Below are 26,542 nucleotides of genomic sequence, written 5' to 3'. Positions count from 1 at the left end.
CATTTTTAATAGCTTAAAGTTATATATTGTCTGTGTTTGTGTTGTAAATTATGGTAAAAACCTGGTAAACAGTACTCTTTTCTGTTATTTTACAGACCTTATTCTCTTTATATTATTTCCTAAATAATATCTTAGTCAGTGGAGTTCAGAGCATGTCAGGCTGGTTGTTTCTTGAATAAAATGCAGGACACTTGGTTTTTGTGCTTGTACACTTTTTCTTGTGGCATTCAAATTTGCCGTCCACTTTCTGATGGAGTCAGTCAGCAATCTTTACTGCAATCATAGTTAACTCCTGCTTAAAATATTATGACTTTGCTTATTTTTGCTTTTGAATTACATTATGGGATGTTGATCTTTCCTCCAAAAGCTTTGACATTTAAAAAGTGACTTTTGTTGACATTTTTAATAGCTTAAAGTGATATATTGTCAGTGTTTGTGTTGTAAATTATGGTAAAACCTGGTAAACGGTACTTTTTCTGTTATTTTACAGACCTTATTCTCTCTGTATTATTTCTTAAACAATATCTTAGTCAGTGGAGTTCAGAGCATGTCTGGCTAGTTGTTTCTTGAATAAAATGCAGGACACTTGGTTTTAGTGCTTGTACACTTTTTCTTGACACATTCAGATTTGCGTCCACTTTCTGATGGAGTTAATCAGCAATCTTTACTGCAATCATAGTTAACTCCTGCCTAAAATATTACAACTTGACTTATTTTTGCCTTTGAATTAGATTATGGGATGTTGATCTTTCCTCCAAAACCATTTGACATTTAAAAAGTGACTTTTGTTGTCATTTTTAATAGCTTAAAGGGATATATTGTCTGTGTTTGTGTTGTAAATGATGGTAAAAACCTGGTAAACAGTACTTTTTCTGTTATTTTACAGACCTTATTCTCTCTGTATTATTTCTTAAACAATATCTTAGTCAGTGGAGTTCAGAGCATGTCAGGCTAGTTGTTTCTTGAATAAAATGCAGGACACTTGGTTTTAGTGCTTGTAAACTTTTTCTTGAGACATTCAGATTTGCCGTCCACTTTCTGATGGAGTTAATCAGCAATCTTTACTGCAATCATGGTTAAATCTTGCGTAAAATATCACATCTTGGCTTATTTTTGCCTTTGAATTAGATTATGGGATGTTGATCTTTCCTCCAAAAGCATTTGACATTTGAAAAGTGACGTTTGTTGACATTTTTAATAGCTTAAAGGGATATATTGTCTGTGTTTGTGTTGTAAATTATGGTAAAAACCTGGTAAACAGTACTTTTTCTGTTATTTTACTGACCTTATTCTCTCTGTATTATTTATTAAACAATATCTTAGTCAGTGGAGTTCAGAGAATGTCAGGCTAGTTGTTTCTTGAATAAACCGCTTGGTTTTAGTGCTTGTACACTTCTTTGTGTGGCATTCAGATTTGCGGTTTGCTTTCTGATGGAGTCAGTCAGCAATCTTTACTGCATTTATTTAACTTGCATAAAATACTACAACTTGACTTATTTATACTTTTGAATTACATTGTAGGATCTTGATCTTTTCTCCAAAAGCTTTTTACGCTTGAAAAGTGACATTTGTTGACAATTTTAATTGCTTAAAGTGATATATTGTCTGTGTTTGTGTTGTAAATTATGGTAAAAACCTTGTAAACAGCACTTTTTTCTGTTATTTTACAGACCTTATTCTCTCTATATTATTTTCTAAACAATATCTTCATCACTGTAGTTCGGAGCATGTCAGGCTACTTGTCTCTTGAATAAGGACGCTTGGTTTTAGTGCTTGTACAGTTTTTCTGTACTTTTTTTCTGTTATTTTACAACCTTGATTCTCTCTAAATTATTTATACAATATCTTATCTCAAACTATTAAAATGCCAAAAAATGTACTTTGTTATATCGACAGAGCAGAGATAAAACTCCTATAATGCAATTCACAACTGTAAATAAACCGAAAAAACAGGAACAGATATTTTTTAACATATTGATATTAATTAACAGATATGTTTTAACATTTTGGCAAGAGTTTGCATTTAGCACACAAGTTGTGTTTCTTGGTAAATGCTGTTATGTAAGATGTGTGAGGAATTATATCATTGATCTGAAGGGAGGAAAAAAAAGATTGAAAGGGTTGTTATGTAAGATAACACTCTCGCAGATTGTCTAGACTTGATCATCTCATCCGCTTGTTAAGTGTGACGTCACGCGAAGCGGCTTCTAGGTCCAAGCCCTATATCAAACTGTATGGGGAGACCCATCAAATGTAATAATACAAGTTTACAAAGAGCTGGGATGGATGGATGGATGGATGGTTAAGTGGGTGGGTGGGTGGTTAGGTAGGTAGGTAGGTAGGTAGGTAGATACAGGGGCGCCTGCAGGATTTCATCCCAAGGTATGCACAAAACCAGCATCGCCCCGCCCCCTTCCGATGGCTGTTATTTCAGTATTCAAACATTAAATAATGAATGCATGAAGTAAAATAAAAACGACTATTTTTTTTTAGAGTTTAGCAAAATTCTGCTCTTTTTATCTTTGCATTTTAATTAATTATATTTTTTGTTAGTTTTAATATTTTATTGTCTTCATAATTAAAGCTATAGACAAAATCCTGCCTGAGATTTTAGAAAATATTAGCTACCCAGTATGTATTAAAGATCACTAAGAACAAAACAAAAAAAAACACAGAAACATGCTGCATGCCCCCATAAATGGCCAAATTATATTTAACTGAATCATTAAAAAAAATTGTGAAAATTGCTCATTTTATTTTTATAAAACATTTTATTATTTTTTGTGTAAAAACCATACTGACATTTAAGAATCCATATTTATTTTATCTATTCATTAATTTGACCTGTTTATTGGTGCATATAATACTCATACAACAGTACCTTGGCAGCTACGTTACAGTGCAACTAAAGCTTTCGAACACAACCTCGATAACGTAATGAAAGATTAGACTTTCTCTGGTGACGGCCGACATCTCAACACGCTTTAACCATCCTTTTATGCCGGTATATTTTATAGCCGGCATTAAATTACAAAACAAGACGTCTGGCTTGACTGAAGTGCAGTTATTTCCTTGTTGTTCAAAAAGTCTGCAAGTTCGTTTTTCATGGATATAGTATGTAGCTATAGGATTGTGAACATCAATAATGTTAAGCGTGTCTTTATTCGATGCAAAGCAGAAAAAAAAAGTATTTCAGCAGTGCATGTAGCTGTTGGTTAAGTTCTCTCCCGGAGTCCTTAGTGGAGAAACAACCGTAACATAACCAAGTGTTCTCAGAACAATTTGGCACGATAGTGGAAAAGCTGGCAGCTGTAGTGTATACTGTTTAATAATCAATTTAAATTATGTCACAAATAAATAAATAAATAAATAGCAGCATTAATTCCCGCCCTCTCATGGTAGGTACGCACAGTGCGTACAGCCGTATGGGTGCAGGCGCCACTGGATGGATGGATGGATGGATGGATAGATAGATAGATAGATAGATAGATAGATAGATAGATAGATAGATAGATAGATAGATAGATAGATAGATAGATAGATAGATAGATAGATAGATAGATAGATAGATAGATAGATAGATAGATAGATAGATAGATAGATAGATAGATAGATAGATAGATAGATAGATAGATAGATAGATAGATAGATAGATAGATAGATAGATAGATAGATAGATAGATAGATAGATAGATTAATTTCTGAAGGTAAAATTGCAGGATCTCACACTTTACGCACGAATACCCATGAATAATAAATAGATCAACAAGAGGGCTCAGTGTGCCTTGTAAACTTCTACGAATTTACTCATGTAATCCTCAGGAGGATATTGATTTCTTTTTGAAAATATGCTGACATAATGAGATGTGCGACGGGTAAACAGCGGCGGTGTCATTTGTACAAAACGCTGTTGTAAGGAGGAATGTTTGGTGATCCGTGATCCGATAATTACTTCATTCGTTTCTCATTTGAAATGCCTCATATGCTTTCGACTTCACCTGTGGCGGTGAACTGTTGAGGAGGGATTTGTACAGGGGAGAGACTGCATGTGACATTTTAGTCAGCTTGTCAAATTATTTCAGCATTTACACACCTTCACACTGGGAAAATAACAGCCTACAGGAGTCCCCGTTTGCTGCATTCATTGACTTTCTGTCATGCTTTTATCCGCATCCAGCCTGCAGGCAAATATGTTTACGCATCAACAGTATAAAAAAAGCATACATTTATTATTACGTTCTTTTAACGCTTTCCTAGTCGTTGATAAGATATCTTGTCATTTAAGAGGCAACGGTTATCTGTCATTGGCAAGTTTTTATGTAAATGCGTGTTTTAGGTATATTACGGTGAGCCTTAGTGCATATTCAGAATTAGACAGAAATTGTAGATCAGATATAAAAAATAAAAAAGAAGAAGAGTTCTAAAACTTGTACTGTCATCATCTCAAAAATACAGTAAATTATTTATTAAAAATCAGTTTGTAAACTATTGTCCTTTTTTCTCTCTTTGACAGCACTTAAATGAGTGAAATATTTTTAAAATTCATCTAATTTTAGAGGAGAGCTAATAATTTTGCCCTTAACTGTAAATGGATAGATAGATAGATAGATAGATAGATAGATAGATAGATGGATGGATGGATGGATGGATGGATGGATGGATGGATGGATGGATGGATGGATGGATGGATGGATGGATGGATGGATGGATGGATGGATGGATGGATGGGCAGACGGACGGACGGACGGATGGATAGACGGATGCATAGGTATGTGCATATACCTTTGTGTGTGTGTGTGTGTGTGTGTGTGTGTGTGTGTGTGTGTGTGTGTGTGTGTGTGTGTGTGTGTGTGTGTGTGTGTGTGTGTGTGTGTGTGTGTGTGTGAATTATATACTATATATCTATATCTATATATCTATATCTATATATAGTAAATATAATTCATCAGGGTTTGCCACAGCATTTTGAACCGCCAATTTATCTAGCATATGTTTTACTCAGTGGGTGCCCTTCCGGAAGCAACCCAGTACTGGGAAACATCCTTGCACACTCATTCACACACATACACTACAGCCAATTTAGTTTATTTAATTCACCTATATCGCATGTCTTTAGACTGTGGGGGATTTGGAGCACCAGGCGGAAACCCACGCCAACACGAGGAGAACATGCAAACTTCACACAGAAATGTCAACTGACCCCACCGGGACTCGAACCAGTGACTTTCTTGTTGTGAGGCAACAGTGCTAACCACTGAGCCCCCGTGTCACCCTGGATTTTTATGAAGTCTATCGACATTCATTCATTCATTCATTCATTCATTTTCCTTCAGCTTAGTTTGTTATTTATCAGGGGTTAATAAATAAGGGGAATAAACTGCCAACTATTCCAGCATATGTTTTATGCAGCGGATGCCCTTCCAGCCACAACCCAGCATTGGGAAACACCCATACACCCTCACATTCACACTCATACACTACGGCCAATTTAGTTAATCCAATCCACCTATAGCGCAGGGGTTTGGGCTGTTGGGGAAACCCAGAGCACCCGGAGGAAACCCACACCAACACAGGGAGAACATGCAAACTCCACATAGAAATGCCAACTGACCCAGCCTGGACTTGAACTAATGACCTTCTTGCTGTGAGACAACAGTGTTAACCACTGGAGAGGGGTCTGGATGCAGACCTGGTGCAGTGCAATCTGAGCTGCATTCAATGCTTTTGAATGCGCTCACCTAACCCCACCCCTAACCCTACCTGTCACGGTGACGTCACTCACTCCATTGTGCGCATTGAGTCTGACATTGCATCGCTGAGTGATGCAATCTCAGCTTGCATCATAAAGGCTGCATCCAGATACTTTTGAACCACTGAGCCACCGCCGACCCTATCTGCAATAAAGTGGTGATAAATTATGATCACATCTAGATATAGAATGAATTATTATTTTTTTTTTTTAAACCTCTTGAATTTCTGTAATTTGATATGTGAAGTTTATTTATGCACTAATTTTAAGAGAATCACGTGCTTATGATTAAACTCAGCCGCTCCCACATTATTCAATTTATGATTCACCAATCAGATGATTCCTAAGCCGCTAAAAATACTTTAAGTTCCATATGACAGCCATCTTCATTTTGAAGAATTCCCCGTTCCACCCCTACTCCTCCTCCTTTCCTAGATGGGGGGCACAGTGGCCTAGTGGTTAGCACTATTTCCCTTACAGCAAGAACGTCACTGGTTCTAGTCCTTACCAAGCCAGCCGACATTTCTGTGCGGAGTTTACACGTTCTCCCCGTGCTCACATGGGTTTCCCCCGGGTTCCCCGGTTTCTTCCCACCATCCAAAAACATGCAACTTAAGTTAATTGACTAATCCTAATCGGCACCATAGACATGCTCATAGTAAGTAGATATCTCTTAAGAGCAATCACTATCTGTTCATTAGCGACTGCAGCAGCACTGCAAAAATGCTTTTCTTACTTAGATTTTTTTGTCTTGTTTCTAGTCCAAATATCTAAAAGTTCTTAAATCAAGAAGCCTTTTCTAGACAAGAGATACAAAATAATCTTGTTTTTCGATTTTTGATAAGTTATTTTGCTTACCCCATTGGCAGATTATTTTGCTTGATTTGAGGAAAAACTCACTTCATTTTAGCATTTTATTTCTTAAAACAAGACAATATGTTTTGCTTGTCTAGAAAATGCTTCTTGATTTAAGAACTTTTAGATATTTGGACTAGAAACAAGACAAAAAATCTAAGAAAGAAAAGCATTGTTTTTTTGCAGTAAGGGGAGTTCTCGAGATCTACCTGAGCTCAAACTCCCTTCTCGCCTTGCAAACGGGACAGAGCCCCGGACTCGAGGATATTATGAGCTCAGGGCTCTCTCTAGGGACAGCATGCCAAACAAGCTTTATAATCAATCATCAGCTAAGTGTGAACTCTTGAAATGGTCTTCTATATATTAAAATATAGGTTTAAAAAAATCATCAAAAATGCTGCTATACTGGCTGCTTACTTAAAAAAACGCTGGAGGGGAAAGTGTTAAAAGGCCTTTGCTAATGCTTATTACACTTTGCCTGCATCTGGTCAGATAGATACTGAATAACTGTATTAAAATTCAGGTGTCGCAATAAAGAAGTGTTTTGTTTGTTCATAAGAATCCTTGCTTGCCCAAGGTGAAGCTGAAAACGGCATTGATTTACGAAAGGTGCTTATATTAATTGGCCTAAAGTGCATAAACAAACACTGTGAGTAACCGAGTACACACAATCCCACAAAAGCACCCGTTGCAATTTTTTATTATCATATTACAAAGCTGTCCTGTATATTGACTACATGGGTAGAGTCGAGTGACTTTAAAGAGTAATGAAAAGAGCTTCATTCCTGTGGCTGCAGATATCTGTAAGAAAGAGCTGCGTGCGTTCGCTCACAAAGATGTATGTGACTCTTAAGTATCCTCTTCTGGTGTACTGAGGGATTCATCATCACCGGCCCCTGTAGAAATCTTTTATATCTGGCACTAGAAAAGCTGTTTGCAATCATTATTGAGGGATGCATGTTTCCCCGTGGGTTGCCTCAAACATACATCGCTTTAACAAACTCTGTGCTGACTCTCATTTTGCAGACCAGCGTGATGTATTCATTCATTTTCTTTTCGGCTTAGTCCCTTTATTAATCAGGGGTCGCCACAGCAGAATGAACCGCCAACTTATCCAGCATATGGTTTATGCAGCGGATACCCTTTAAACTGCAACCCATCACTGGGGAAACATCCACACAGACTCATTCACACACATACACTACGGACAATTTAGCTTACCCAATTCAAGTCTTTGTGGTGGGTGAAACAGGAGCACCCGGAGGAAACTTACACCAACACGGGGAGAACATGCAAACTCCACACAGAAATGCCAACTGACCCAGCTGAGGCTTGAACCAGTAACCTTCTTGCACATAGGTATGTGCATATGTGCATTTCTTCTTGCTGTGAGGCGATTGTGCTGCTCACTGCGCCACCGTGCTGCCTATGATGAAGCTTCAATTAAACTTAATTCAAGTTTATTTATACTGTATAGTGCATTTCTCTATAATTATTGTTTCAAAGCAACTTTACAAAATGTTCACAGTATTGCATTGCAATCAAATTCAGAAAAGTTTAAACTTTATTAGTTACTTATAACTTTAATGAACTAGTAACTAATAGATTTCACAATTACTGGTATAATATATTAACATAGTTAACCTGCAGTAATATAGTGCATATAGTATGCAAAATAAGTATTGAACACATCACCATTTTTCTCAGAAAACATATTTCTAAAGGTGCTTTTGACTTGAAATTTTCCTCAGATGTTGGTAACAACCAAAGAAATTCATACCTGCAAAGAAAACAAAACTATTTACCTCACTAATTAAGTTATGCAAAGGGCCAGACGAAATCTACGGATGTTTTTTGCTATTTCTGCGGAGAATTTTGGTAAAAATCTGTGGATTTTTGTGGAATTATTTTGGGAGTATCATAACTAAAACCTTAATACATGAAATAAAAAATAACATATTTTTAACTTTTATTTAATGTTTAAAATGCAAATACAATTAGATAAACTTTCTTTGGGGAACAAAGCAAGTCCCATATAATATATCTACTAGAAGACAAGAAATATTACTGTAAAAACTGTATTGTACATAAATCAGATTAACATTTTCATATTAGTCAATAATATTACTGTAATTAATCAAAAAACTGAATAAATATAGATTTACACACATTTACCCAAGTAAATAAACAGAATTAATGATGGGCTAAAAGTCTGCGGATTTCTGCGCGCGCAGATTCCGTGTGGGCTTAGTTATGGTTGATAAAATGAAATGACACAAGGAAAAAGTGTTGAACACATGAGGAATGGGAGGTGTAGAAAGGCAGTGAAAGCCCAAACAGCAGCTGAAATCTCTTAGTAGCTCTTCAACAACCCTCTGCCCCTCCTCATTGTGAATGAATATTTGCTGCTTCAGTCTGAAATCTACATTAGTAGTAGGATGAAGGTGAAACCAGAGTGAACATTTCAGCAAGACAATGATCTAAAGCACAGCCAATGATACTCCCAAATGCTTTCAGTGAAAGAACATCAAGCTGTAGAATGGCCCATCCAATCACCTGACTTGAATCCAATAGAGAATGCACAATAAAGATCAGATTTGATAGACGAGACCCACAGAACCATCAGGATTTTTACACCCTGTTGAAGTCTGTGACAAACAAACATCTGAGCAATTCATGTGACTTCATTCTCCATTATAAGAGGCGTCTTTAAGCTGCCATCAAAAAAAAAAGTATTAAATACATTTCAGTAGTTCAATAGCCTCATTGTGTCACTCTATTCTTATTACACATAACTCATTTTTAGATTTGTTTTGTTTTATTTTTATGTTTGTACTGTTTGGGTTTTTACCAAAATCTGCTTCAATTCCATATCAACAGCTCCTTTAAAAATATTATGCCTTAGAAAAAAACATGACTTGTTTAATACTTATTTCCCCTACTGTAGATGATGTACATGTGCACTTGTTCAATGAAATGTATTTGTGTATTAAGTGTGTGTATGTGTATAAATCTGGGTGTAGAATATTTGCTTTCAGGTTGATTAAAAAACCAGTTGTTTTTTTGTTTTTTTTTTTGTTTTGTTTTTTTGCATCTGAAATGTGTTGTTTTTGCCCTTGTTATGAGCACCAGAAGCCATCTTCACTGTTTTATTCATGCTTTTGTCATGTCACAACACCAATTTGGTGTGCTAAATATAGTTTGTCTAATTGAACAGTACTGAATGAATTACAAATAATGCAAAACACAGAGAAACGCTCTACCCGAAATGATGTTGTGTTGAATTTACACAGTTTCTTTTTCTACAAATACTTTTTACTTTATTTTTGTCTGAGAACTTTCTAAAATAAATTGTAATAACGTGATCCACATTTAAACTTATTTAAACACCACATACTGTAGTTATATAATGTATTTATATTGTCTTGAAATTTGGTGGCTTGTCTTCTTTCAGGACAGGGTTGGCCAACCCTGTTCCTGGAGAGCCACCTTCCTGCAGATTTCAGTTGCTCCCCATATCAAACACACCTGAACCAATTAATTAGGACCTGAAGACCACGTGATAATTACAAGCAGGTGTGTTTGATATGGGTTGCAACTGAAATCTGCAGTAAGGTGGCTCTCCAGGAACAGGGTTGAGCACCCCTGATTTAGGATCTTGTGAAATTTTTTGACCTAAAAACATTTGAAAGATCAATTTAACCTAAAACAGTTTTAAACACTGGTAAAATTATTTATTTTTGAAGTGTGACTTTTCTCATTTTGAGTCATGTGTGCTTATGCTTATTTTTGGTTAATAGTTTTATACTTTATTTAATGTATTATGATTGTTTTGAAGCTAAAGAAACTTTAGGAAAGAACTAAAAGGTCAGATTGACCCAAAGTTATATATACACAGTTGAAGTCAAAATTATTAGCCGCCCTTTGATTTTTCTTATTTAAACAAAACTACGGCTTGCAAATGCACTAAGATGTAGAAAAGAAGCACGCAAGTCCATTTTCTACCCTTGATTTTTGATTCATATATATATTTCCCAAATTAAAAAGGACATTTTCACAGTATGTCTGATAATATTTTTTCTTCTGGAGAAAGTCTTTTTTGTTTTATTTCAGCTAGAATAAAATTAATTAATCATTAATTTTTTTAATCACCATTTTAAGATCAAATTTATTAGCCCCTTTAGGCTATTTTTTTTTCGATAGTCTACAGAACAAACCATCGTTTTACAATAACTTGCCTAATTACCCTAACCTGCCTAGTTAACCTAATTAACCTAGTTAAGCCTTTAAATGTCACCTTAAGCTGTATAGAAGTGTCTTGAAAATATTTAGTCAAATATTATTTGCTGTCAACATGGCAAAGATAACATAAATCAGTTATTAGAAATGAGTTATTAAAACTACTTTGTTTATAAAAACAGGGAAAAAAAATAAACGGGGGGAACTGATATATGGGTACGGAAAGTATTTAGACCCCCTTAAACGTTTCTCATTGTTATACAGCCATTTGCTTAAATCATTTAAGTTATTTTTTTCCTCATTAATGTACCCAAATTATATAACAGAACTGTTGACATTTTTGCAGATTTATTAAAAAAGAAAAACTGAAATATCTTATGGTCCTTAGTATTCAGACCCTTTTCTCGGTTTTTAGTAGAAGCAGCCCTTTCATCTAATGCAGCCATGAGTCTTTTAGGGAAAGATGCAAGTTGTTCACACCTGAATTTGGGGATCCTCTGCAATTCCTCATTGCAGATCCTCTCCAGTTCTGTCAGGTGGGATGGTAAAAGTGGTGGACAGCCATTTTAGGTTCTCTAGTCTAGAGATATATATCTGGGAGGAATGTATAGAAAAGGATTGGTCCTCCTCTGAAATTATTTATAGTATTACTCGTATTAAGATACAATTATTCAGCCTAAAGTTCAGATTAAAGACTTAATTGGGTTAATTAACTAGGTGAGTCTGGTTAATTAGACAAGACATTAGACAACAATTGTTTGTTTTGTGGCCAATCAGAAAAAAATAATTATATATGAGTAGTTTCTTAAGGGTGCTAATAATGTTGGCAGTTAAAGAGCAATTTTTATATTATTAAGAATACATTTAATATCTTCTTCTATTCCATTCATTTATTCATATTCTTGTTGGCTTAGTCCCTTTATAAATCCAGGGTTGCCACAGCGGAATGAACCGCCAACTTATCCAGCACATTTTTATGCAGCGGATGCCCTTCCAGCCGCAACCCATCTCTGGGAAACATTCACACACACATCACACACTCATACACTAGGGACAATTTAGCCTAACCAATTCACCTGTACCGCATGTCTTTAAATTGTGTGGGAAACCAGAGCACCCCAGGGGAAACCCACGCGAAGGCAGGGAGAACATTCAAACTCCACACAGAAACGCTAACTGAGCCGAGGATCGAACCAGCGACCTTCTTGCTGTGAGGCGACAGCACTACCTACTGCGCCACTGCGTCGCCTGCTTCTACTCCAGCCAAACTAAAAGAAATGAGACGTTCTCCACCATTAAAAATCTAATATGAAATGTTCCTGCTTTGTTAAACATAACTTGGGAAATTTTTGAAAAAGTATTCATTAATTTCACAACAAGGCTAATGGTTTTGCCTTTAACTATATACTGTATTGTGTGTGTTTACAAGCCCCTATTGATTTCCATGCAGTTTGTTAAAACTCTTTGCAATACAGTGAGGTACAAAACCAGAAAACCCTTGCTGCAGCTTGTCAAAGAGTGAAATATGTAATTTGGTGTCAATTAACACAAACAGGGAACTCATTTTATTAACACAGCAGGACGGGAATTTTCTCGCAAACAAAATAATCTTATTTACACTTCGAGTGTCAGCTGGGTGTTAAACGGCCACTTTTATATTCATGTTGGTGAACTGGGCCCCAGTTGGCTGATCCGTCGCCAGGCCTTCTTCCGGGACTTCATCATTTAGAAATTAAGCCTGAAGCAAATGGTCACAGCCAAAACGGCCTGGCCTGTAGCTAATGGACGCTGCCAGCTGATGGAGCTCATCACGGCGGGTGATAATCTGTCCCATCGGCCTTTTAGCCAGCCGAAGCCTGCGACCACTTTCTCCAGTGCGTAAAAGAAGATGGATGTCAGCGCTTGAAGTCTGTGCTGGGATTGATTGGAGCGCATGCAGATTTAATTGAGCTTTCTCAGATCCTTCATTTCACTCACCAACTTCATTTGTTCTTTGTTCATCTGAGATTCTTTATAGCCAATAATTGGGCTCTTTGGATTTCTCAATGGATAAGACAAAGTGCGGGTGATTATTTTTTTAATTGAAATCAATTATGAAGCCAGACATCTGGCAGAGAACATTTAGCATGGACTGATGAACAGAGATGTGACATTGAATTCTTTCTCTCCTCATTAGACTTGAACTCGTACACTGGGTTTGTTCGCGTTTGTTTCTTTGGGTGTTGAAGCTGCTGCTGCTTATCCAGAGCAACTTGGACTTCATTAATTGCAGTGCTGTGCCCTCAGGGCAACATTACTCAAGTGCACATAGAGTTACATTCAGTTCCAGAGACACTTTAACTCGCAATTGGAGGTTTTATTTTACCAATACTGATCTTTATTAATTATGTCTTCAGGGTTCAAGTCTGACTTTTTTTGGATTGGCTGTCTGTCAGGGTGCAAGCTCAGTGTGATAAACTGGTTGCACTGAAAGAGGAATTTACTGATTTGTAATTTGGAAAGAAATTTTGCACATTTATGTGGCAAATTACATCAAAGTACAAATGCTTTTTATCATCTAAGTATAACAAATTATGCTTATTAGGTAGAGTACTTCATGGGTTTCTTCATGGGTTACTTTGTGGGTTTCTTCCGGGTGCTTTGGTTTCCACCACACTCCATTGACCTGCACTACATTTACATTTAGTCATTTAGCAGATGCCTTTATCCAAAGCGACTTACAAATGAGGATAAAGAAGCAATTTACACAACTATAAGAGCAACAATGAATAAGTGCTATAGGCAAGTTTAGGTCTGTAAAGTCTTAAGGCTGATTTATACTTCTGCGTCAAATGCCGGTGTATGCTATGGTGCTGACGCATAGCCCTTCGCCGAGGCCGTCGGCGTCGCTGACGTGCACCTCTCAAAAATGATAACTACACGTCGCAACGACGCGTAGCGCAAGCTTTATGATTGGTCGGCTTGGTAGCGCTGACGAGTCTGGGCGGGACTGAGAGCCGCGCGAATGGCGCGAGCTGGACGCGAGCCCAATGGAGTGATTGTTTACAAGTGTGAAGTCTCGTGAAGGAGCTCCTGATGGAAAGTTTTGTTTTGTGTTTACCTCATAGTTAAAGTTGTTGCACGTCCGCCGGTTCCTGCCTAAAAATGAGCGAGTTTGAGCCACTTGTACATCCAGGAAGTGTTCAGGAAAAGCAAAACAGCAGAGAAGAAACTCGACACAGAGGAACATTTACACCTCACTTCCAACTAGCATTTCGGAAGTGTTAATACAGACCAACAGAGACAGCGCGCAGAATTATAAATGCACAGCCACGCGCGTTGCATGCGCCATGGGTCACGCCGGTCACTTGACGCAGAAGTATAAACCAGGCTTAAGAAGGAAAGCATTGGTATTTTTATTTTTTTTACAGTTAGTGGTATATCCAGAGAGGAAATTGCAGATTAGGAAGTGAAGTGCAGACTAAATAGTTGAGTTTTTAGTCGTTTCTTGAAGACAGCGAGTGACTGCCTTTCTGATGCAGTTAGGGGGTTCATTCCACCAACTGGGCAGATTGAGTGCGAGAGTTCGGGAAAGTGATTTCTTCCCTCTTTGGGATGGAACCACGAGGCGACGTTCATTCACAGAACGCAAGTTTCTGGAGGGCACATAGATCTGCAGAAGTGAGAGCAGATAAGAAGAAGCAAAGCCAGAGGTCGCTTTGTAGGCAAATGTCTGAGCTTTGAATTTGATGCGAGCAGCAACTGGCAGCCAGTGCAAACGGATGAGCAGCGGAGTGAATTGGATAAAATTGGTCGTAGTATATGAGTGTCTGTGTTAATGAGTGTGTATGAGTGTTTCCCTTTACTGGGTTGCGGTTAAAACAAGGGCATCCGCTGCTTAAAACATATGCCAAAATAGTTAGCTCTTCATTACGCTATGGCGACTTTTAAAATAGGAAAGTGAATGAAGGAATGAATACTGCAGAATGCTATTAAACATTGATATCATACAGTCGTAAAATATGTGCCAGAAAGATGGCAACTTTTCAGTAAACCAATTTTTTTTTTAACTAAATAATATTTTTATAGTGTTTTCATAGATGTTAAAGGCTCTTCATGGAGACATCGTTGTCTATAAAGAACACTATAAGAAGTTTTCCTGACACACCTATTTGAGAAAAATATTTTATATACATTGTATGCAATATGGGCGACGCAGTCGTGCAGTAGGTAGTGCTGTCGCCTCACAACAAGAAGGTCGCTGGTTCGAGCCTTTGCTGGGTCAGTTGGCGTTTCTGTGTGGAGTTTGCATGTTCTCCCTGCATTGGCGTGGGTTTCCTCTTGGTGCTCCGGGTTTCCTCCACAGTCCAAAGACCTGCGGTACAGGTGAATTGTGTAGGCTAAAATGTCTGTGGTGTATGAGTGTAAATGAGTGTGTGTTTGGATGTTTCCCCGAGATGGGTTGCGGCTGGATGGGTATCCGCTGCATAAAAACGTGTTAGATAAGTTGGCAGTTCATTCGGGTGTGGCGACCCCAGATTAATAAAGGGACTGGGCCAAAAAGAAAATGAATTAATGTATGCAGTGTTATATTATGTTATTATGTATGTTATGTAATACATATTATAATACAAAATAACATGTATTGTTAATATTAACATAATTGAATTCTTTATGTATTGACATTTAATTATATATGTCATTAATTGAAATGTATTTAAATATGTGTGACACAGTGGCTCAGTGGTAAGCACTGTCCCCTTACAGAAAAAAGATCACTGGCTCCAGTCCCGGCTGGGTCAGTTTGCATGTTCTCCCCATGTTGGCATGGATTTCCTCTGCGTGCTCCGGATTTGCCCACACTCCAAACACATGCACTATAGGTGAATTGAAAAAGCTTTTAAAAAAAATTGTCCATAGTGTATGAGCGTGAATGAGTGTGTATGAGTGTTTCCCAATACTGGTTTGGAAACTGCCGTGTAAAACATATGCTGGATAAGTTGACGGTTCATACTGCTGTGGCGACCCTGACTAAGCCCAAGGAAAATTAATGAATGAATGTAATCAAATATACTTCAACAAAAATACATATAGATTTATGCATTTATAACATTCATTATCAATGTTTGAGGTTTTTTATTATGTTTCTCAGGTTAGTTTATGAACTGAAATGTCCAATATTTGTGACATCTCGATTCTGCTGATTTCACATCTGAGCACTTCTGATCATTCATATTGTAAACTGAAGAGTTTACACTCAAAAAAATCAACTAGGCATGTATTGGATTTTACAAAATAAAAATTTGTCAGATTGAAAAGAACAAATCAAGTTTACGTATGTTAAATGATTAATTCATGTTATTTGAAACTGAATCAAGAAATAATCAAATGAATTTGATCAGAACATGTTGATTCAATGAGACTGAGACGCTTCAAATCGACAACTCTCACTCAAGGGACTAAGCCGACAAGAAAATGAATGAATGAATTTAAACAACAATATTGAACAAGAAATTTATTAGCTGATTTAACAAGACATAATTTTGTTAAAGTAAAGCTTTAGTGTTACATTGAGTAAATTAGAATCAATTTAATTAGAATAACACAATACAAACATTTTGAGTCAATTTGCAAAGAAGTTAGACTGACATATTGAAACCATGTTTTATCTACAAATGTGCTTTGTGTTCATATAACATGTTCAAAGCAGTTCAGGTTTACTTGATTGGATTAGATGCATAAAGGGTGCCACGATTAAATCATGTTCATTCAACATTTTTTTTTTTTTTGAGTGTATTTTGGGCTCTAAAACTTAAATTATGTTTTTTTTTTTTAAATGTAGATTGTGTCGAGACAGCTTAACATAGAAGTTCCAATAAATTGAAACTGTCAATCCAGTTTTCAGAGTTGAAGTTCAGTTCAGTTCAGTTTGGTTTAATTTTCACCGCTGAAAGTCCAAACACTGAAGAGCAAACTCATCGATGCGCAGCTCCACAAGTCCCAAACCAAGCAAGTCAGTGAAGAGGAACAAACTTCACCAACTCTGTCTTAAAGTTTTATTTACACTGAATTATTTCAACAGTTTGATCTAAAATACATATTTTTTTCCAGCTGCACTTAATGTTTTGAATAGAGATAGGCAAAGATTAATCAATAATATTTAATCTTAAGATAAAAGTTTATTTTGACATAATATATGTGAGTGTACTGTAAATATTAATTATGTATAAATAATACACACACACATACTGTAGATAAAAACAAAACTATATAAACATTTTATGTTTAATAGATATTTAAATTTATATAGAATTTTTATCATATACATTAATATTTAATAACTAAATATAATAAATGCAAGTACAGTACAATACAGTACTACACACACACGTATCGTCAAAACAAACTTTTATTTTGCGTGAGATTAATTAGCAGGCCATATTGTAATTGTCCCGTTTCTTCTTTGTCTTCTTCTCTAGAATGAATTGCATTTTAAGCGTCTAATCATGCTCGAAAACTCACTAAACTTTGCACACACATAAGAAGTGGTGAGCATTTACGTTTGTTATAGGTTTCGGAAGTGGATATGGCAAAAATGACCCAACAGCGCCAGTTATGCACATGTGACGGAGTGGCCCCCGAGCTACATTTCATGCACATGTACAAAAATTGGCACACACATAAAACATGCCAATACCTACAAAAAAGTCTCTTGGAGCAAAATCCAAAACTGAACAGGAAGTCAGATATTTTTAACTTCCATTTTTTTAAAAAATTGCAGTTTTTGCCTTTTCCAGGCGTTATATTTTAACCGACTCCTCCTAGGGGTTTTATCAGATCAACACTTAGATTAGGTATTGTTAATCTAAAGGCCTTGGCGATGTTAAATTGTGAAGATCTAGAGTTTTCCTGTGTGTCCTCAGTGGCAGTCACCAGTTTTAAATATCAGGGATTTCATATTGGAATTCAGAACTCTTATGAGCTTGTTCTGGCAATGTCATTTAACAGATCAACTAATGTGTGTATGACAGAAACACTGATACATCCATGTGCTCTCTCTTCAGGTTTGGTATCGTCCTCCATAAGAATGAACCAGCTCTTCACAAGATCGACTTGGAAACCACGTCATATGTTAAAAACATCAGCCTGCAGCAGTACGACTGTATCCCACAATCCCTGGCTTACACACACCTGGGCGGATATTATCTGGTCAACTGTCGACCGGACTCAACAGGTGCGGCGCGGCCACAATTAATCATCGACAGCATAACAGACAACGTCATGGGCCCTAATGGCGACGTGAGCGGCACACCTTATGTCTCTCCTGATGGCCACTATTTAGTGAGTGTGGACGACCGTGACGGGCTAATGCGCTTACAGCATGTGTCCGTACGGGGAGAGATCGGCCAACCCTTTGACATTCACACCAACCTGCACCTGTCCGATCTGGCCTTCATGCCCTCGTTCACTGAGGCCAACCAGTATAATGTGTTCGGAAGCTCCGGCAGGCAGACGGATGCTCTTTTTGTGGAGCTCAGTTCTGGCAGTGTCAAAATGATCAAGAGCTTGAAGCAGCCCACGGCGTCGGCGCAGTGGCCCTGGAACCGTCAGAACCGAGTTATGACCGGAAGCGGGCTGTTCGGACAGTATCTCATGACCCCGTCACAAAGCTCCCTGTTTATACTGGATGGGCGTCTGGATAAACTCAACTGTGAGATCACCGACGTTCCCTTGGGAAATACTGTGGTGTGGGTGGGAGAGGCGTAAGACGTCTTAAAAAGGGGGCTTGAGAGGGAAACAACAAACAGGTTGCACTGAATTCGGTCTCTGTTTAATTTATCGAGCAGTTTGGAACTAAATCTAATTTGACTCTGCATTGGAAATGAGAATTGTGGGAAAGGCTTGGCAAGGCTTTCGAGTCAAATAGCTAATAAGTAGTACCAAAAAAAAGTAAAAATGTAAAATTAGATGGTGTCGAACTAGCTTTGATTGAAGGAGATCGAATGAATCGATTTGAGTGATGCGAACGCAGAAATAAATCATCATTCGTCCTCATTTTCCCACTTGAAAAGACCTCCAAAATGCATTCGGCCCATTTTTTTCCAGTGCCTTGAAGGAACGCTCGCTTAAAAAAGAAAGTAAACATAATTATTCCCTGCGAGCCTGTGGATAAAACGCGGAGAGAATGCGAGAGCTACACTTTAAATTTCACCTGTTTATAACTCCCACAGACCCCGAAGCATATCTGGCTTATTAAAACAGCATCGTGCTGAGAAACCGTCACCTCCTGTGGATATTGAGATATCGGTAATGGTGTTTGACAACTGTAAATCTTCATGAAAAACTAGGGTGCGAGAATGACGACGGCGAGTTTTTTGTGTGAACCCCTACACTGAAAAAAAAGCAACCGGCTAGATATAAACGTAACATACCTAGGGACAGTTATGATCCTGTATAATCTTAGTAAGAGAGGCAGTAGAGTTTCAAGGGCACATAAAGAATCAAGTTTTAGTTGACTCAGCAGCCGTAAGAGTCTGCTTTCAGTAACTGGTGCGTCGCGTGGTGTGATGTTAGACATAATTTATGCATTGCAAGGGTTATATAGCCGGGGAATATTTATTTGAGAGTCACTTTGCTACAAGAGCACGAACTAAGGAATATTTAGTGTCAGTAGGAAGCACAAATGTGTGCTCACGATATTGAATTATTTCCTCAACGGACAGAGTCTATGCATTTTCATTGAAACGCCAGCCAATTGGCTGCATGAATTGAGCTTTTCCCCCAAATTAGTTCCGTTTTCATGTTTTAGTTGTAGATTTTGTATATTTTGTTAAAATGCACACACACAAAACAATGGCTTTTTATTGAGTGTGTTTTCCTTATGCTCCGAGTAACCATGACTCTTTTCTTTTGATTTTTGTAGTGACTTGTGTTCTGTAAATAGCAGATTGGTCTACGCTCGCGTACAACAGAGTAGCCGAAATCATCTTCAAATGGTTCAGGTTTCCCCTCGTTTATTTTTAAGATGAAAGAACTGCACTGTCTTTGTTCCACAAATGACCAAGTACATTGTGATGTCACATCCAGAGATTTCATCAGCTCCATGTAGCCATGTATGTTGATTCTTGTGATTGTTATTTATGTAGAAACATGCTTGACATTTTGGCAGTTAAATAAAGCCTATAACTTTGAAAAAAAGAGAGGGTTTGGGGTGTTATTTTGTCAGGGTAATGTGAGTGGAATGGACCAGAAAATGAATAGAAATCCCAATCCACCTGAATTTATGCATTGGTGCATTGACAAATTGATGGATTAAGTATGAATCTTTTCAGCTGGAAGCAGGTACATCCCACTCCAGTAACCTCTAAAGATGCTCTAGCGACAGATGCTAAAAGCCATGGCCTTTAGCCACCTTGTTAGAGCAACCAACTCTCATACAAAGTATCACCGGTTTGATCCCAGCTCAGACTGGGTTGGGTGCAGTAGGACCGATGGGTTACACGTGGGGGCTCGTCTGGGATGGGAGTGAGGTTTAGGAGGGTGACTATAACTGAGGTCAGTTAGGAAAGTGCTATGCAGGTAACCTCACGCTTCTGACCTCTAAAACTGCTCTAGCGACAGACACTAAAGGTCATGGTTTTTAGCCTTCTTGTTAGAGCAACGGACTCCCGTAGCTACAAAGAACCACCGGGCAACCGACTGCCATAAAACAAGAAGAGCCAGTTCGATCCCAGCTTGGGGACCAGGTTGGGTGCAGTAGGACCGTAGGGTTACACGTGGGAGCTCGTCTGGGATGAGAGTGAGGTTTAGGTGGTTGAGTGTTATGGAGGTCTGCAAGTGCTATACAGGTAAACTTCATCCCTCTGACCTCTAAAGGTGCTCTAGTGACAGACGCTAAAGGTCATCGTCTTTAGCCTCCTTGTTAGAGCAACCGACTCCTATAGCTACAAAGAACCACTGGTTTGATTCCAGCTCAAACCAAGTTGGGTGCAGTAGGAACTGTGGGTTATATGTGGGGGCTTGTCCGGGATGGGAGTGAGGTTACGGGGGTGCATGTAACAGAGGCCAGCTTGTGAGGTGCCATGCAGGTAAACTTACTCCTTTGACTTCTAAAGGTGCTCTAGAAACAGATCTTAGAGGCCATGGTCTTAAGCCTCCTTGTTAGAGCAACTGACTCCAATACAAAAAATCGCCGATTCAATCCCAGCTCAGACCGGGTTGGGTGCAGTAGGACCAGTGTGTTACACATGGGGGCTCGTCCGGGATGAGAGTGAGGTTTAGGGGGGTGAGTGTAACGAAGGTAAACCTCACTCCTCTGATCTCTAAAGGTGCTCTAGCGACAACCACTAGAGGCCATGGTCTTTTACCTCCTTGTTAGAGCAAAAACTATCATACAAAGAATCGCCAGTTCGATCCCAGCTCAAACCAAGTAGGACTGGTGGGTTACAGATGGGGGCTCCTCCAGAATGGGAGTGAGGTTACGGGGCTGAGTGTAACAGAGGCCAGCTTGTAAAGTGCTATGCAGGTATTTATAATCACCGGTTCGATCCCAGCTCAGACTGGGTTGAGTGCAGTAGGACCAGAGGGTTACATGTGGGGGCTCGTCCGGGATGGAAGTGAAAATTAGGGGGTTGAGTGTAACTGAGGCCAGTTAGCAAAGTGCTATGCATGTAACTTCGCTCTTCTAACTTCTAAAACTGCTCTAACAACAAACACTAGAGGTCATGATCTTTAACCTCCTTGTTAGAGCAACCATCTTCCATAGCCACAAAGCACCTCTGAGCAACCAACTCCCATAAAAAAAAGAGCCGGTTCAATCCCAGCTCAGACCAGGTTGGGTGCAGTAGGATCAATGTGTTACACATGGGGGCTCGTCCGAGATGAGAGTGAGGTTTAGGGGGGTGAGTATAATGGAGGCCAGCTAGTGAAGTGCTGTGCAGGTAAACCTCACTCCTCTGACCTCTAAAGGCGCTCTAGCAACAGACGTTAGAGGCCATGGTTTTAAGCCTCCTTGTTAGAGAAACCGACTCCCATTCAAAGATTCGTTGGTTCGATCTCAGCTCAAACCAGTTTGGGTGCAGTGGGACCAGTGTGTTACACATGGGGGCTCGTCCGGGATGGGAGTGGGGTTTAGGGGGTAAGTGTAATGGAGGTCAGCTAGCAAAGTGCCATGCAGGTAACTTCACTCCTCTGACCTTTAAAGGTGCTCTAGTGACAACCACTAGAGGACATGGTCTTTAGCCTCCTTGTTAGAGCATCCAAATTCCATGCAAAGAATCGCCAGTTTGCTCAGCTCAGACCGGGTTGGGTGCAGTAGGACCGGTGGGTTACACTTGCAATTATTTATCTCTCCAAATGTCATCTTTAACAATTCAAAATTACAGCATGCTCTGTTTGACAGCTACACTTAATTTATTATATAAAGCAGAAGCATGTAAATATCAAAATCAGTTGAATGTTTGTAAGCATTCTGTATATAAATACTCTATCTGGGAAAATGGCTATGTTAGAAAGCTTCTTCTTTTCCACTTCCCCTTTATTTTTTCTCTCCTCCTATCTGTATTCCCTGCCTTCTCTCCAACTGATCCATTACATTAATAGTCTCCTTTTTTCAATCTCGCTCATAATGCCAAATGAATGCACAAGTTGCTGCATGAACGAGAGCAAGGCGGCGGTGCAATTATCCATTGTCGGTCATTTATCTTTCCTCCATTCTCTTCTCTCATTATAGGCCGCACACCCACCATTTTTGGAGAGATTTGTGGATAATTTAGTGGCCATGGTTTAATATGTTTATACCCTTCCTCTTTTGTATGTCTGATCACCATCATTCGAGATTATGAATGTCCCAACGCCCCAAAAATACATGCCTATTTTACAAAGCTCATTCACAGCAAGGATGATAATTATAGCTGTAAAGTTTGAGGACAAACTTTATTGTTGGCTTGATAAAACCTGTAGACTGAAACGTTAAAATGTATGGACATGTTGCTAGCATGTTGTTAGTATTTTAGCAACCTTTTTGCTTGCATGTTCTCGTATTTTTTATATATTGCTAACACTTTTAGCATGTCACTAGCATTATGTGCTGCTAGCATTTCTAGCATAAGTGCTGGTATATTTTAAGCTAAATTTAGCATGTGCTTTGCATGTTTAAGCAAGATTTACCACATTTCTAACATGATCAAGCACAATGCTAGCTCATTTGTTGCTAGCATGACTTAAAATTTTGAAAACTTGACTATAGCATAATTTACCATGCTGACATGTTTATTAGGCTATGTTGTATGCACAATTTAGAACATTGTTAGCATGTTTTGGCTAGATTTACCATATTTCTTGGTTTAGCACATTGCTAGCATACTTAATATGTTGCTGGAATAATTTAACATTCTAGAAGCTTATTTCTAGCATGATTTACCACACTCCACACATTTACCACAACTTGTTTATTATGTTGCAAACTTGATTTAGTACATTGTTAGCTGCATGTTTTTGCCGAATTTTCACATTTCTAACATGATTAAGCACAATGCTAGTATGTTTAGCACATTGCATGATTGAAAGCATGCTTCTTGCATAAAATACCACACTGCTAGCATACTCATCATGTTGCTAGCATAATTTAGCACATTGTTAGTATGTTTAAAGCACTTTGTTTTGTTTTTCAGATGAATGATTAAATTATTTAGCATGCTTTGGCAAGCTTTATTGCATTTCCCTGCTGAAAAATACAGCTTAAACCAGCCTAGGCTGGTTGGCTGGTTTAAGCTGGTTGACCAGCCTGGTTTTAGAGGGGTTTTGGCCACTTCCAGGCTGGTTTCTAGCTATTTCCAGCCTGGTCTTAGCTGGTCAGGCTGGAAAATGACCAGCAAAATCCAGCTAAAATCAGCTTGACCTGAGTGGTTTAAGCTGGACATAGCTGGTTTTGGCTGGGGTCCCAGCCTGGATAGGCTGGCCAAGCTGGTTGTAGCTGGTCATCTTCCGACCTGACCAGCTAAGACCAGGCTGGAAATGGCTGGAAACCAGCCTGGAAATGGCCAAAACCCTTCTAAAACCTGGCTGGTCATCCACCTAAAACCAGTCAACCAGCCTATGCAGCCTAAGCAGTTTTTTTCAGTAGGGTTCTAAGATGATTATTGACATTGCTAGCATATTTATCATGTTGTTAGCATGTTAGTAACCCTTTTTGCACATTGTTAGCATATAATTATATGTCTTTTGTAGATTGCTATCACTTTTATCATGTCACTAGTAATATGTACTGCTAGTATGTTTCTAGCATGAGTGTTAGTATATTTCAAGCTAAATTTAGCATGCGTTAAACATATTTAGCTTGCTTTAACTAGATTTACTACATTTCTAACATGATTACCCTGCTGAAAAATCCAGCTTAAACCAGATTTTTCAGCAGGGTACGTGCATTGCTAGCACATTTATCATGTCCCTGCCATGATTTAACATTTTAGAAGCTTATTTCATAGGATGATTTACCACATTGCTAACATGTTTTTTACATTACAAGCATGCTTTAGTTCATTGCTAGCATGTTTTGATTAGATTTACCACGTTATTAACATGATTACTCAGATTGCTAGTACATTTAGCACGTTACCTGATTTATCATTTTTGGAAGACTTTTTTTTTTTTTTTTTTGCATAATTACCACACTCCTAGCATGTTCATTGTGTTGCTGGCATGATTTAGCCCATTGTTGGCATATTTTTAGCCTATGGTGTATATGTATATATATATATATATATATATATATATATATATATATATATATATATATATATATATATATATATATATATATTTTTTTTTTTTTTTTTTTTTTTTTTTTTTTTTTCCCAGATGAGTGATTAAAACAATGACATTTAAAGTGAGGTTTAACATCTTTAAAATTATATTGGCTTAATAAAACATGTAGTCTGAAAGTTTAAAATAGCTTTTTACTGAAGTCAGGTAGAACTGTTGGTAGCATGTTAGCAACCTTTTTTGCACATTGCACATTGTTATTTCTTGTATATTTCCAACACTTTTATCATGTCACTAGAATTATGTGCTGCTAGCATGTTTCTAGCATGCTTGCCAATATATTTCAAGTGAAATTTAACATGCGCTTAGCATGTTTTAGCAAGATTTACCACATTTTACCATAATTAAACACATTGCTGGCACATTTATCATGTTGCTGGCATGACAACCTTTTAGAAACTCGATTATAGCATGTTTTATCATATGGCTGAGATGTTTATTATGTTGTACGCATGATTTAGTACATTGTAAGCATGTTTTGCCTAGATTTACCACATTTCTAACATGATTAAGTACATTGCTAGCACATTTATCATGTTCTGGCATGATTAACCATTTTAGAAGCAGATTTCTTTGATGATTTACTATATTGCTAACATACTTATTACATTGCAAGCATGATTTAGTACATTGTTAGCATGTTTTGCTTAGATTTACCAAATTACTAACATGATTACGTAGATTTCTGATACAATTAGCACATTGCATGTTATAACATGGGTTGTTTTTTGTTTTTTTTGCATGAATTACCTCACTGCTCACGATACGACCTCACGATACAGCATGTTCATCATGTTGCTAGCATGATTTAGCACATGGTTTGTAGCATATTCTGTATATTTTTTCCAGATCAATATTTAAAACAAAGACAGAAATCATAATTCTTTGAAAAAGCTTCAACATTTAAAGTGGTATGGTTAACGTTTAAAATGTCATATTTTTGTGAACACTAAACTATTTAGCATAGTAAACAGAACATGCTTAATTTGTATATCTTTTCACTGGGTTTATACTTTGTAATTTTGTATTATAATCGACTTGATAATTAATTTTTAATTAAATAGATATTTTAATATGGTTCCATTTAGCTTTATATTTAGCAATATAAAATGTAATCTTGCATCAGCAGATCTGAGCAAAGCCAACAAACTAATGTAAACGATTTTATACACACACGCACACTCCACTTCTTCTTTATGCTGGTTTTATGGGATTGTTCCTCCTGCCCCTCTAAATGAAAGTGAATTGTGCAGGTCGGTTCACTAACCGTGGCAACTGACCCATCCCACTTCTGCTGCTCTTCACCATCCAAAGCAATGACATTTGGTTAACAGAAGAAAAGAAATGCAGCGAATTGCGCCCACGCTACTTGGATAATTAAAGTTGCAAAACGTGCTCAACCGGGATTTGAAGCTTCAGAGATATACCAAACAGCATTTTAATTTTCAATATGTTACATAATTGTGATTTTTATTGCTTAACGCTATGTATTAAAGCACTATTGCATGCAACCTATATCATTTGTTTGGCTTTTTGAGGTTGCATAACTTTAACCCTGTTGTCATAAACCCTTCTTGATCCTTGCTCAGATGTTCTGTTCAGAAATTTACTGCTGAAAAGGTTGTGTAGTGTTTGTATTAAGCCACATTCAGTACAGTCAGTGTTTGACTCACAGCTGTGAACTGGTTCAACAGAACTCACTAAGGCAACTTAAATACACTCTGAATGGATGAATTAAGTCAAGCACCTTTTCTGTTCTTAGAATTTCTGTGAATACCGTCTATAACCATGGTGACAGCGATAAAGGCAAATATCAAAGATGGTGAGCTCCATTAAGGCCCATTCATACCAAGAGTCTTAAGCACATCAGAGTCTGATATTTATTTTAAGCTCACGCTG

At 37.8% G+C, this 26,542-nt stretch overlaps 1 protein-coding gene across 4 annotated transcripts in view; it reads left to right on the top strand.

Moving 5' to 3' along the window:
* The window catches only part of fstl5 (follistatin-like 5), a 389,212-nt gene extending 369,192 nt beyond the window's left edge, over positions 1 to 20,020 (top strand). For 3 of the 4 annotated variants that reach the window (XM_073921519.1, XM_073921520.1, XM_073921521.1), the window contains one exon: positions 17,887 to 20,020. In XM_073921519.1, the coding sequence (XP_073777620.1) occupies positions 17,887 to 18,589 (703 nt within the window). In that variant the 3' untranslated portion in view covers positions 18,590 to 20,020. The remainder of the gene's footprint in view (positions 1 to 17,886) is intronic. The other variant, NM_001031842.2, reaches the window with a different exon arrangement.
* The last annotated feature ends 6,522 nt before the right edge of the window (positions 20,021 to 26,542 follow it).

Source organism: Danio rerio, chromosome 14 (genome assembly GCF_049306965.1).
Source record: "Danio rerio strain Tuebingen ecotype United States chromosome 14, GRCz12tu, whole genome shotgun sequence".
Taxonomy (NCBI): domain Eukaryota; kingdom Metazoa; phylum Chordata; class Actinopteri; order Cypriniformes; family Danionidae; genus Danio; species Danio rerio.
Note: the sequence above shows the minus strand (reverse complement) of the source record. Positions and strands in the feature narration are given on the sequence as shown.